Source organism: Myotis brandtii, unplaced genomic scaffold (genome assembly GCF_000412655.1).
Source record: "Myotis brandtii unplaced genomic scaffold, ASM41265v1 scaffold112, whole genome shotgun sequence".
In the NCBI taxonomy this organism is placed as follows: Eukaryota; Metazoa; Chordata; class Mammalia; order Chiroptera; family Vespertilionidae; genus Myotis; species Myotis brandtii.
This window is the reverse complement of record NW_005353838.1, coordinates 682,039-695,973: the sequence shown is the minus strand read 5'-3', so window position 1 is coordinate 695,973 and position 13,935 is coordinate 682,039. Positions and strand designations below refer to the sequence as shown.

General features: G+C 36.9%; 1 protein-coding gene across 1 annotated transcript in view; it reads left to right on the top strand.

Moving 5' to 3' along the window:
* Nucleotides 1–13,935, top strand: part of SCN1A (sodium channel, voltage gated, type I alpha subunit) — a 125,441-nt gene that overhangs the window by 59,962 nt on the left and 51,544 nt on the right. The window contains exons 4-8 of the mRNA XM_014546967.1: nucleotides 4,922–5,040; nucleotides 7,186–7,275; nucleotides 8,805–8,933; nucleotides 11,097–11,188; nucleotides 12,465–12,734. Coding sequence (XP_014402453.1) covers nucleotides 4,922–5,040; nucleotides 7,186–7,275; nucleotides 8,805–8,933; nucleotides 11,097–11,188; nucleotides 12,465–12,734 — 700 coding nt within the window. The remainder of the gene's footprint in view (nucleotides 1–4,921; nucleotides 5,041–7,185; nucleotides 7,276–8,804; nucleotides 8,934–11,096; nucleotides 11,189–12,464; nucleotides 12,735–13,935) is intronic.

The following is a 13,935-nucleotide window of genomic DNA, read 5'->3' as shown; positions in this document are numbered from 1 at the left end:
ATGTGACTTCAGGCAAAATAATGTATCTTGAGTTGTTTTAACTAAATTTTTATAGGACTAATTTATTTATTTATGATGTCAAGGCTTGGGCGGGGCGGGCTCAACAGGGCGGGCGGGCGGAGGGAGCGGTTATGGCCCCTCTCAGTCCCGTTCCCAGAGGCTCTGCTTCTCAGAACCCCCGGAACCGCTGCAAACCTCGGAGGGAAAGCTGCCTTCCAACTGATGCCAGACACTCCCGCTTCTCCCGTTTGGGTCCGAGTCCCCAGCGATTCGCCCGTATCTGGAGCTCAGAGTCTGAGACTCCCCCCTGACCGAAAACGACAACCGCGCTCTCAGCCACCAGCCCGCTTTGCGCGCGCACCTCCGCACCTGAGTTTTTTCCACACTGCGCCTCCTCTGAGCCTCGGTGTGCTGTTATTTTTCCTTCTAGTTGAAGAGTCTCTCCTCAGCCAGCCTTCCTGTGGTTCTGGGTGATGTCCGTTCCGTCTTTTAGTTGTATTTTTGAAGTGGTTGTTTGCGGCAGCAGTCTGCGGTGTTTACCTATGCCGCCATCTTGGTCTCCTATAGGACTAATTTAGATTTAAAGGATGTCAAGATACTTCACTGTAATAAGCCATCCAATACATTGTGTAAGAAAAAGTTAACACTGAGCTATATGTTTAGAAATGGTTAAGATGGTAAATTTTATGTTATGTAGTTTTCCACAATAAAAATTTGAGGGGAAAGTGTAAAACATCACACTCAATTGAACAGTTGGTAAATCTTGATTTGCTTAAACTTATATAATTCAGGTTGGGGCAAAAGTAGCTTTACAGTTATTCATATGGGAAATAGCACAATACTTAATAAGTAATAACACAAGAATAAACTGTTTTGAGTACTCACAACTGTAAACCTACTTTTGTCCCACCCTGTACTTGTTTATACAATTTGAGGTACATAATATCTTGGCTAGTCTTTGAATTCTTCCCATTTCGAGCCTTTTCTTATTTGTTAAATGGGGAGGGCAATTACCTATCTATATGTTTGAAAATTCTAGATTTACTTTACTTGTAAATAAAGTGTTCCCTTATGACTCTATTCTCCCTTCAATACTATTAATACCATTATTTGAAGAACCATGTATCTAAGTCCCATTAATTCTTAAAACTTGTAAATGAAATATTTAGCTTCTTGGCTATGCAAACAACTATAAGGATGATAGATACAGAGATGAGGAAATAGAAATCAAATCAGTTGCAAACAGTAAATTTGCAGTTCTAAATGGAACTTACTGATATAAAAATGGTAACACATTTAAGATTCTATATATTGGGTTGCTCTATAAGTCTGCTTTATTGGAAGGCTATTTAAAATAAACCCATAAACCCTTTAAAGCGACATTTATGAAGTTTTTTGGTAAGTATATATGTTTCAACCTGAGAAAAGCAGAGGAGTCCTAGCAAGGATGCCTTGGCCATCTCTATGAATTGTGAACAATTAAAAAAGAATAAACATTATTGTACAGTAAACTTCATTATCATTATAAATTCAAATTGCAAGCACTTACACAATGTACATATATTTCTTGTAAATACTAGTATTGTTAAAAATAATTATCTTCCCCACATTTGAATTTTATAAACAAACTAGAGGCCTGATGCACAAAATTCATGCACTTGGAGGGGGGTCCCTCAGCTTGGATTGCGAGAGGGTGCAGGCCAGGCTGAGGGACCACACCAGCACACGATTGGGGCTGGTGAGGGACATGGGAGGTTGGCCAGCCAGAAAGGGACCATGGCAGGGCTCCAGGGCATGTCCGGTCTGTCTCACTCAGACCCCAGCAGCAAGCTAACCTACTGGTCAGAGTGTCTGTCCCCTGGTGGTCAGTGCACGTCATAGCGAGCAGTTGAGTGGCCTTAGCATACCATTAGCATATTACGCTTTGATTGGTTGAACAGCAGACCAGCTGACCAGACACTTAGCATATTTGGCTTTTATTATATAGGATAAAGGGAATACAACCTAAAATCAGTGAAAGTTTCCAACTAAGGCTGGAACAATTGAGAATTATGTCTCTTTGCGTTTAACTTTTGTGACAAAGTATGGACTCCTCCATGTGAAAGCACTTTTAGCTTTAGCATTACTTATCAGCATCAGGGGTGCAGTGGACTTCGTTCTATTCACGTTAATGGTTCCAGCCATTTTTACTGCCTTTTGGGTCTCCTCTCTGCTTAGTTTCTGAGTTTTGCTCCTTTTTGTTTTAGTTCTCAAGGCAGAATTTTTCTTTCTCTCCCCTACCCCCTCTTTTGGCCTCTGCAATTCACTGATTGCTTTACCACCCCTTTCACTATCTACTTCCTTCTTCCTTTGGGCTGGAAGGTGCACATAGCCAAAGTCACAGATGACCTCTTATGTGCATGGTCCAGTCTCCTTAGAATGAGCCAGGTGACTTTTTCCCTGTCCACTGAGCTACATTCAGTACCATCATCATCCCTCTTACCTTCAAGCCCATTGTTTAGGCTACCTATGAATTGTAACTTCTTTATTTTGTCTTTGAATCACTAGTATCTATTTCAAAATTAGTTTATAATATTATTTGATGTAAGGAGAATCTTTTTAAAAATATATATATTTTTATTGAATTCAGAGACAAAGAGAGAGAGAGATAGAAATATCAATGATGAGAAAATCATTGATCAACTGCCTCCTACACTCCCCATACCAGGGATTGAGCCTGCAACCCGGGCATGTGCCCTGACCGGGAATCCAACCATGACCTGTTTCATAGGTCGATGCTCAACCACTGAGCCATGCAGGCCGGGCAGGAGATTCTTAGTTTTAAAATATATATGCTAGGTTATATTTTTGTTGGCTCTGCCATTCCTAGCCCCAAATATTTCTGTCAGGTTTTACTTAACATGTCTTTGGAAAAAAGAAACATATGCTGTAAGTTTGCAAGGTGGACCATACTCAGTCCTTTTTGTGTCTTTGTATGCATGTCCTCCTTAGGGCAAAGGCATCTGTATTGCACAAGTCTGTTCACATTTTATGGTGAACTCAGAATGTCATTTAGGGACAGGAGCATTGAATGAATCATAAAAAAAAGGGGGGCTAAGTATTGTAGACATGATGATTGCTCCTCAGTAAGTACAGGTGAAACTCTCCCCTCCTACAGTGGAACTTGGTATATAGTTTTCTTTGTATTCTGAACCAGAGACCTTCAAAGATGAAAAAGAAAATACTAGTAGAGGTTCAAAGTTAAAGTTACAGCAATGCTTCTCAAACTCTCTGTTGTAGAGGTGAGGTCACCATTCTTCTATAAAATTAAGTACTAGAAAATGAAAAAGCAAACCAATGAAATACACCCGCTTTTTATTATTGCATTCATCTGATGAAATTAGTGTGTCACATTGACTTACAAGTTTCTAAACACTCACTGTCACTATGTTGTCCCAGTCCAACAATGACTTGGACCCCAGCATCAGTGGGGAGACTACACTTTCACAGCCCTGATTTCAGGGCATTCCACACATACCAGACAGGAAGTGCTACTTTCAAACAGAAACTCAGTGAACGTTTTGGAATGATTGCTTTACTTGAATTTAGAGGGGAAAAAGAAATGAGAAATCTATCAATGAATGACCTGAAGACTAAATGAAGCATGTAAACACTTATCAAAGATTCTTAGTAGAAAGTAAACATAGTAAATGCTTGCTATGTCATAATGTGATTGAAGGCAAAACCCACAACTTTTAAAGAATTGGTGAATTTTAATTAAAAAGGTATGAAGTTCTCTTCCTATGAAATATTCTTCACTGAGAAAATGGCTTCCCCCACCCCCAACTCGGTCTGATTGTAAGTAAACATCTTAAGAAACACTGAGTCAGAATCTTTCCTATGCTATTGTAGGTTGCTGCTTTTTTTTTTCCCCCTGCACACTGCTAATTGCTTTTGATACCTAATTTTTGGAATGCAGTTTCTTTCACATTTATGGATTCCAGGTTCTACAGAGGCTTTGAGCTACACCTCTGTGCTAAGAAAGCACTACAGGAGATAGGCAGTCAATTGGGATTAGAATTCAATGTGTCAGCTATTTCAGAAATCCCAGTACAGAATTTAGCACTCCTGGTCAACAGATACTCTCCAGGGAACGTGGCCTCCAAAAATCAATTATTGGGTTATAACCATCTAACCCAAGATTGGGTTTGATGGTGGTTGTTTTTATTTCCTATTACCAATAGAGTTATATTCATTTTATAAGCATAAATGATAAAAAAGTTATTTTTTAAAATATTAGTTTTGTTGAATGATTTTTTTAAAAATATATTTTATTGATTTTCCACAGAGAGGAAGGGAGAGAGATAGAGAGTCAGAAACATCAATGAGAGAGAAACATCGACCAGCTGCCTCCTGCACATCTCCCACTGGAGATGTGCCCGCAACCCAGGTACATGCCCCTGACCGGAATCGAACCTGGGACCTTTCAGTCCGCAGGCCGACGCTCTATCCACTGAGCCAAACTGGTTTCGGCTTTGTTGAATGATTTTGCATTCTACAGAGTTACTTTTCAAGATATTTGAATTGGAAAAGCTGAAATCGCTATAAAGGAATGTAGTGTCTTAAGATTTTCAGAATAAAATGAAATATCCACCCATTTAAGACATTCATTTAACTCAGATGTTTAAAATATTAAGAAAATAAATAAATTCCCTTGGCAAATGTCTTGTGTGATGAAATTGCATGGAAGTATTGGGTGAAAGGTAAGTGATGCCTTTGGATGCCCTCCCTGTTAAGAAGAAATCCAGGGGCAGATTGTCTTCATGCTGCACATCAAAAGTTGTAACATTGGAAGATTCATTGTGACAGATAATAGAAAGCAGACAATAGAGTTTAAATGGTTTATACTTTTATACTTCTATGTTGTGTTCCTATCTTACAGACTTTTATAGTATTGAATAAAGGGAAGGCCATCTTCCGGTTCAGTGCCACCTCTGCCCTGTACATTTTAACTCCCTTCAATCCTCTTAGGAAAATAGCTATTAAGATTTTGGTACATTCATATCCTTTTCAAGTAATCAATATTAACTATTTGTACATAATCTATAAGTGCTTTGTAGCTAAATATAAAATTAAGTTGGGACACATATATATTTTATGGCTTTTGTCACTCTAATTTTATATCTACTTTTGTCATATAAGCCTTATTCTTTTTTTATAAGCTTTATTCTTGGAGTGTATTAGTCACATAGATGTCACTGAAACTTACAGTTTTAACATTATATATCTACATATATCTTTCTAATAATACTTGTATGTGTTAAGTCCTACAAATCTAGTGTAAGATAGCTATACTACTCTTTACTACATTTGTACACAGTTTGTAATGACCAGGGATATGCAGCAAAGAATGATATAACAAGGAAATCTAATTCCATAGCCAAGTTTAGACATATCTATAATAAAGAGCAGTTTTGTTTACCTTAAAATAAACCTTTAAGCATATTTTCTATGAAAGATGGTCAGAGGGCTTGACTAATACTTAGTTAATTATTGAACTTTCCTAATGAATTCTGTGAAGGAATTACAGTAGTATTGGCTGAATTTCCAATTTAAGTCATTAAATTATTACTACCAAGCAAAACTGATTGCTTAGTAAAGACTACAGAAGTTAATGAAAGAAGCTTAGATTATATTTCCAAATGGTCTTTAGGAATGTGGCAATGTGGTTCCCATGGTGTTAAAGAAAAAGAAGGACTTTGCAAATAACTTCATCTGTTCATATTCATTGGCAAAAACTTAATTTTTGATTATGTCTCATTCGATGGCTTTGGCAATAAGAAAAATAGAAATACTTGTATAATGATCATAAACTCATACAACCTGGTCCTTTAAAAAATTATAAAACTTAAAAGACCATTCTATTTTTAACTGATAACAAGAAAATCCTCAGTGATATAAATATGTTATTATTAAAATGAAAAGATTTGAAATATTAAAATCATATTTCAGCATTTTTACGGGTATGGTTTCCATATCCTAGTTTTTGTTTCTAGTGCCATCATGTGGTCATTTGATGAAAACTTTCTTTTTCTTATGGAAAATTTTTGTTTTGGCAATAAACTGTAGTAGAGAGCATATTGAATATGAAGGCAGAAAATTTGTGTTCTAGTCCTCGGCTGAGTTATCTAATTTCTCTATGTTTTAGGCCTTATTTGCCTGATGTCTAAAATAGAGCGATTACAATATTTGTTTTTCCTAGGTTCCTTTTAGTCATTTGTTTTAGCTAATACTTATCATATCACACACATTAACTCATTTAATCTGCACCTCAAACTGAGACTGAGTGACTTGCCCAAGACCACTTTTAGACTAAATTTTAATTATATTCACATCATGTTAAGTCCTGGCCTTCAAGAATATTCACTTTTAATCATATCCATGGCTACTATAGTTAATTAAGTCAAAACAGAGCAACCCAACACCTGGCACCATGCTGTACTTTGTACATAAATTTTTTAAATATATTTTTTATTGATTTTTTACAGAGAGGAGGAGAGAGGGATAGAGAGTTAGAAACATCAATGAGAGAGAAACATCAATCAGCTGCCTCCTGCACACCCCCTACTGGGGATGTGCCCGCAACCAAGGTACATGCCCTTGACCGGAATCGAACCTGGGACCTTTCAGTCGACAGGCCGACACTCTATCCACTGAGCCAAACCAGTTAGGGCTGTACATAAATTTTTAAATGTGTTGAACTATATTAAGTAATATTTGTTTCAGAAATTACAATATTGCAGATATGTGCCCTCTTCAACAACTTACTATTTTTATCACCTGAAACAGTTTAAGTCAGTCTCTCTGCTCAAAAACTGTATGACTCCAGATTGCACATAGCTTTCCCTTTAAAGTTTTCTAGGGGGTAAATATGTTGATTTAGTAATAGTAGCAAAAGCAACACTTTGTCCTTATATAAAGCTTTCTTGTACATTATCTCATTTAATATATATCGCTACTCTGTGAGGGTGATATTATTGCTACATTTTACCAATGACAAAACTGAAATTTAAAGAGATTAGATAACTTGTTCATGGTGTATTTTTCATGATTCCTGGCTAAAATTCAGTTTAAGCTTTTCAATGTTAGTTTTATATAATACATAGATTTGGATTTTTGTGTGTGTGTTCCTTAACAATAACCCACATTATTCAGCATGCTAATTATGTGCACTATTTTGACCAACTGTGTGTTTATGACCATGAGTAACCCTCCTGAATGGACAAAGAATGTAGAGTAAGTTCAACTTATATTTTAAACCACCTACTATGTGACTATATATGTATGTTAGGTAGAGAGATATAAATATATACATTTAGACATATCAATATACATATATAGTTAGGATTTTGAAACTATATCTTAATGTACCTTCTAAATAAACCCAAAGAGCATAATTACTAAAGGCATTTCTAGGCACAATTACAAAGCAGGAAGACCATACCCATTGACCCGTAGGCCTGCTAGGGTTGGGTCTAATATCTCTCCTTCACGTGTACTTGGTGGATACCAGGAGCCCATCATTCTTGGACACATCACTTTTCCTTTAGGATCTACAGTGGTCAAAGCAAGTGTGGTGAAAACAATTGCAAAAAAGAGCCAGTATAGTAGGACTTGGTCCCAGGTAAATTTCAGATGAATTCAGTGAGTTACAAATTTACAGGGGCGGGTTACACATGCCATCAGAAGACATTGTTGAGTCTCACAAGTTTTCCCTTCCATCAGGCACATCCTATTCAGGTCAGGCCTGTATCAGTTTCACCAAAAAAATTGCAGAAAAAATATCCCAACAGTTGGGATTTTAAAACTTGAAAATTCCATAGACTACGGACTTAACTAACTGAGGTGAAAGAATAGCATTTTCAGAAAACAGAAACATTACTAACTACATTTGTGGGCTCTGTTCTGGAATACATTTGAGAGCAGAGGGTCCAGATCTGTGATAGGTGCTCATTCTGCCCATGTTGTGACCACTATTACTCCATGGCTGTTGACCCTTAAAACAACAGCCCAGAACTATTCCCAAGATCTTCTTCAGTTCTAGACAGCTCCAGATGGGAGCCAATCAGAAAAGGGACAAGATTATGAAGGAAAAACTATATACAAAGAATACCTAAAGTATTGACATTGACTTGTGAGGCCCACAGGTCTTTAGTCATCCTAGTTTTTGTGATTTTATTCTTCAACTTCTGAGTAAAAGATTTAAACCTTGGAAACATCCAAGTTTCTGAGTTAGCCTCATATTTCATTCTAAATTTTGACTCTAGAATTATCTACTTTGTTGTTAACAAAATTCTTTTTGCAAGTAAGTTAACCTGTCTTATCTTATGGAAAGAGAGAAATAAAGACTTGCTAATTTGTCAATGTTTTTCATTCATAAAACATGATGGAAATTGAGTTTTTTACTTTCGGAAAGAAAATCATTTTATGCTTCTGCAATATTATGGATTGGCCACCCCATCACATGAATGTACTAGATAATTCTCAGGGGGCTTTATTTATTAATGTCAATACTAAGACATTTCAGACAGCACCTAGCTGGGCTTTATACAACATGTATTTCTCACTCTGCTCTCAGGACACGCTTCATGTGTTAGGGAATTGAATTTAAATTAAGGGCTATGTTTCATTTCCATGAAAATAATATCAACCTGCTTAGATTCCTTTTATAATAATTCATCTATTCCACTGACATGGTGATAAGAAATTGACTTATTATGAAAAATATATTACTTTATCAATTCTTTCTGGATACTTATCTCCAGGTACACCTTCACTGGAATATATACTTTTGAATCACTTATAAAAATTATTGCCAGGGGCTTCTGTTTAGAGGATTTCACTTTCCTTCGGGACCCATGGAACTGGCTCGACTTTACAGTCATTACATTTGCGTAAGTGCCTTTTTTGAAACTTCAAAAGAGTGTGGTTTGGCTTTCTATGAGTGTTTATGCTTTGAAAGAATAAGCTTGTTGTAACTGTAGAATATTTTGGTGTGATTTATACATTTAAGCTTTGGATTTTAATTTAGTATAACAGAGGTCAAACTGACATTTCACTTTGGCATATAAAGTCTTTGCATTGGTTGAAATTACAATTTTCACATGTAATAAACATCTAGCAAATTTCAACACATGCTGCTTTTTCAACACACACATGTACACACTAATAAGAAAGCAAAAGTTTATTCATTTTACATCGGTGAAAATGACTTTTAAAAAATACAGGCACAAACAACTCTGCTGGCTGCACCAATTTTCATTGACCTTACCCATTGACTTTTCCATCTTCTATTAGTTTGGTAAAATAATCTATACTAATAATAGAGGAATATGAAAATTGTCCTGGACGCCATCATGTAACGACCAATCAGGACGGGGGTGGGGCCAAGGCGGAGAGCTCTCAGCATGCCTGCGCCAGGGGTCCAAAGGGCACGGAGAGGAAGGGAGAGTAGATAGGCAGTTAGGGGGATCAAGTCAGGAGGGGACAGAAGATAGGCAGTTAGGGGGATCAGGCCAGGAGGGGAGGGCAGTTAGGGGGATCAGGCTGGCAGGAGGGAGCAGTTAGGCAGTTAGGGTGATCAGGCCAGGAGGGGAAAGCAGTTAGGGCCATCAGACCGGCAGGGGAGCAGTTAGGGTCATCAGGCAGGCAGGCAGGTGAGTGGTTAGGAGCCAGTGGTTCCAGATTGCAAGAAGGATCCCATATAGGAGAAGGTGCAGGCCAGGCTGAGGGACCCCTTGCCCCGCCCCCATGCATAAATTTTGTGCACCGGGCTTCTAGTAGAAAATAAACATCTATTAGCATCAAAACATTCCAAATCAAACTAAGGGGGGGGGAGAATAAGGTATTTAATATATTAAATTTTTATTTCATCAACAAATAATTTTAAGTCTTAGAAATGGACATACTCTCTCTGCCACTTCCTACTTCTAAACTGATTTCTTTTCTTTCTTATTTCCCTTTATGATTTTTGTCATCTCTCTCTTCACCCTCAACATAAATCTTTTATCCTTACCTCCCTCCCAGATACACTCAGTATGTGCACAATATCTGCATCCCTGTCTACCCCCCCCACACACACCTTTTTGTTCAAGTGGTAAATTTCCCCAAGAGAGAAGAAACTCAGAAAAGTAATAGAAGGTCATACAGGAGCAGGTGAAATTAGAATGTGGAGGAAAGTGGACCTGTACCACTTGCCCTCATCATTCTTTCTGGAGCGAACTTTTTAGCCTTTACAGGTATAGATAGATGGTAAATGGGAAGAGAAGCAGAGCTGATATTCTCAGGGCTCCAAACACTGCCTCTCTTGTCTTCATTCCACATCTAATCAGGAAGAGCCAATTCTTTGCCATTCCCTCTGGCCATGATTTAAAAGAAGGCATGATGAGACTACTGTTTTTTAGAACAAAATAGCAGCAATGGCAGGAGCATCATTGGGCCCCATAAAATATTGTCCTTAATTTACCTTTCACTTAAAGGTTACACTAGAAAAACTTTGTCATGTACAGCTAGTCAGGCAATCTGCCTTTTCATGCATAAATTTCACTTGCATGATTGTATGCATTTTTTTCTAACTGCAACCTTGAAACTATAATTAAGCTTTTTTTTAACTTAAATATCCTAAGTTACTCATGATGTTTATTGCATTTGCTTTTCAAAATGGCAACAGGATTGTGTACTTTATGAAGTTTACATCTAGTTGGTGGCCTTAAATTATGTGAATAAAGAAACCCATAGCAATAGCCTCTAATATTTAAATTGCTATTGACACAATTATCATTCAAAATCACCAAGAATGTCTTCATAAGAGACCCAAGCAAATATATAAAATCCTGCTTAAATTTTGAATAACTCTGATTTAATTCTACAGGTATGTAACAGAATTTGTAAGCCTAGGCAATTTTTCAGCTCTTCCAATTTTCAGAGTCTTGAGAGCTTTGAAAACTATTTCTGTAATCCCAGGTAAGAAGTGGTTAGTGTAAAGTGTAAGGCTCCTTGTACCTACAGCTCTTTCTTTGTATCCTGTCATTGTGTTTGTGTGTGACTCCCTACTACAGATATGTGACAGAGTTTGTGGACCTGGGCAATGTCTCAGCGTTGAGAACATTCAGAGTTCTCCGAGCACTGAAAACAATTTCAGTCATTCCAGGTGAGAGCTGGGTTAAAAGACAACATGTGTTTTTCAGCAACAGCTTCTTTACTTGATATGCAGCATTACAGAAAATCAGAACCATGAAAATCAAAATCATAGTAATCATAATAGGGTGTTTTAAAGAAAAGTATTCTTATTATTGGGACAAAGGTTTTTATGGTCTCACATTTTTTTATTGATTTTTTGTTTTAGAGAGGAAGGGAGAGGGATAGAGAGATAGAAACATCTATTTGCTACTTCCTGCACAACCCCTTGTCGGGGGGCGAGCCCAAACCCAGGCATGTGCCCTGACCAGGAATGAAATCAGTGACCTCTGGGCTCACGGGTCAATACTCAACCACTGAGCCACACCAGTTGGGCTGGTCTCACATTTTTTATCAGCCTTGGAGTTTAACAATTTCTTGCCTGAGACACTGTAATATAGAGTCTGTATGATTTGCACTTAGAGATGTCAATTTTTCTCTATATCAATTGTAAGGATTTGGTCCTTATTGAATGTACCGATCTGTAATTTCTTATTTATTGTAGTCATTGATATCTATGCCAATACAATGTAATCTTAATATTGTTTAAAAAGACCAGGGAAGCCTGGACAGTGTTGCTCAGTAATTGAGCATCAGTTTATGAACCAGGAGGTCACGGTTCCATTCTCTGTCAGGGCACATGCCTGGGTTGTGAGTTCACTCTCCAGGGAGGGGCATGCAGAAGGCAGCCGATCAATGATTCTCTCTCATCATTGATGTTTCTATCTCTCTATCCCTCTTCCTTTCTCTCTGAAATCAATAAAAATATATATATTTTTTAAAAGTCAAGGGAATAAGATAATACAGACTAGCATGAGTCTGCATGGAAAATGTATTATCTTAAGGTGTATTTATACTCCAAACCACCCCCAGTTTTACATCAAAATCTTTGTTACTTATAAGTAGGAATTCAAAAATACTTATTCAGGTAATTTGGTATAAAATTATGGGGCAAGTTTCATTAGCAAAAAGAGAAATACAAGAACCTTTCCCAATATAGGCTTTATGAAGACCATGAATCTTCCCTTATTTTCTCTCCAATATATTGGAACATGGATCTTCATTTCATTGTTTATTTCTGGAGGTCATCTCCATAAGCACCAGCCTACCATCAAGTGTTGCTTTTCCACTAGCATTGGCATCATTTTCAAACTTGTGCATGGAATCTATGTTTTCAAGAAAATTGTAAGGCTTTTATTTTTTCAGACCTTGTAAGTCTTCATGGTAATGGCCTCCTTTCGTTCTTTCAGGCCTGAAGACCATCGTGGGGGCCCTGATCCAGTCTGTGAAGAAGCTCTCAGACGTCATGATCCTGACGGTGTTCTGTCTGAGCGTGTTTGCGCTGATCGGGCTGCAGCTCTTCATGGGCAACCTGCGGAATAAATGTGTACAATGGCCTCCCACCAATTCTTCCCTGGAGGAGCATAGTATAGAGAAGAATATAACTGTGAATTACAATGGCACACTTGTAAATGAAACTGTCATTGAGTTTGACTGGAAATCATATGTTCAAGATTCAAGTAAGAATTACTATTATGTAGATTTATTTTTCATTGTTGATCTGCCTTCCATTTAGGCATAGATATATATTTTTTTAAATGGTTGCATCACGGTTTGTAATCTCTTAATCACCATATCAATGTTTTGCACATACATTTAATTAATTTATTCATAACTATTCTAATTTTGACTCCCAAATGGCATTTTCTGTTGTATCATCATAAGGGATGCTGAAGAATTCAGTTAGAAATTTTCCTAGGATCTTTGGTTGCTGTACATTCTCCTTGTGCTGATTGAGACAATTAAATAACATAAGAATTTCTAAAGCCCTTTTGAACTGTCAAGTACTATCCAAATGTAACCCATAAAACGTTAATTACAGAATGCCTTTTATGTACTAGAAACTGTACAGGATGCTGGGAAATTAATGGTGATTACACATGGCTTCAGGGTGCTTATGTTTTAGTAGGTTATTTTTATTGTCATTTTATGGAAATCAAGTGAGACCTAAAGGCAAACATTACTCTTATACTATATTTGTAGAATAAGAATTAAAAGTAGTATCACATCAAGTAGAAGGGAATTGGAGTCCATTTAAATTTAAAAAAGAGTAATAAAAATGTTAAATGAATCAGTGGATTTATGGGAATTCAGTTTATTTTTATTTCAAGAGTTCAGACAAAATAGTCAAATGTTTAAATAGTCTACTTTAAAGGATGGAAAAATAATTGGCCTAATATTCTTTCACTTTTAAAAGTGACAAGAAAGTAAGTCAAATTTTCTCTTTTATTTAATTTTAGTATCTGCCAGTAGCAATATTTCAAAGGCAGAGAGAGTTAGAACATGATTCATGGGTAACAGGAATGTTCTTTTAGAGAAAAATATTAAATATATGAAACTTTATCTTTAGATGTACTTATCTTAAATTTAGTTATATCTTTATTATTTTAAGGTGATGCTTAGGGAAAATTTTTAGTATTTTAAGGTGATATTTAGGGAAAAATCAAAGAAGGGAAGAAACATTAATGACTGTTTTATAAAAGGTTACTGGTGGTTTGATAATTCTTTTTTTAATATATTTTATTGATTTTTTACAGAGAGGAACTGAGAGGGTTAGAGAGTTAGAAACATCGATGAGAGAGAAACATCGATCAGCTGCCTCCTGCACACTCCCCACTGGGGATGTGCCCGCAACCAAGGTACATGCCCTTGACCAGAATC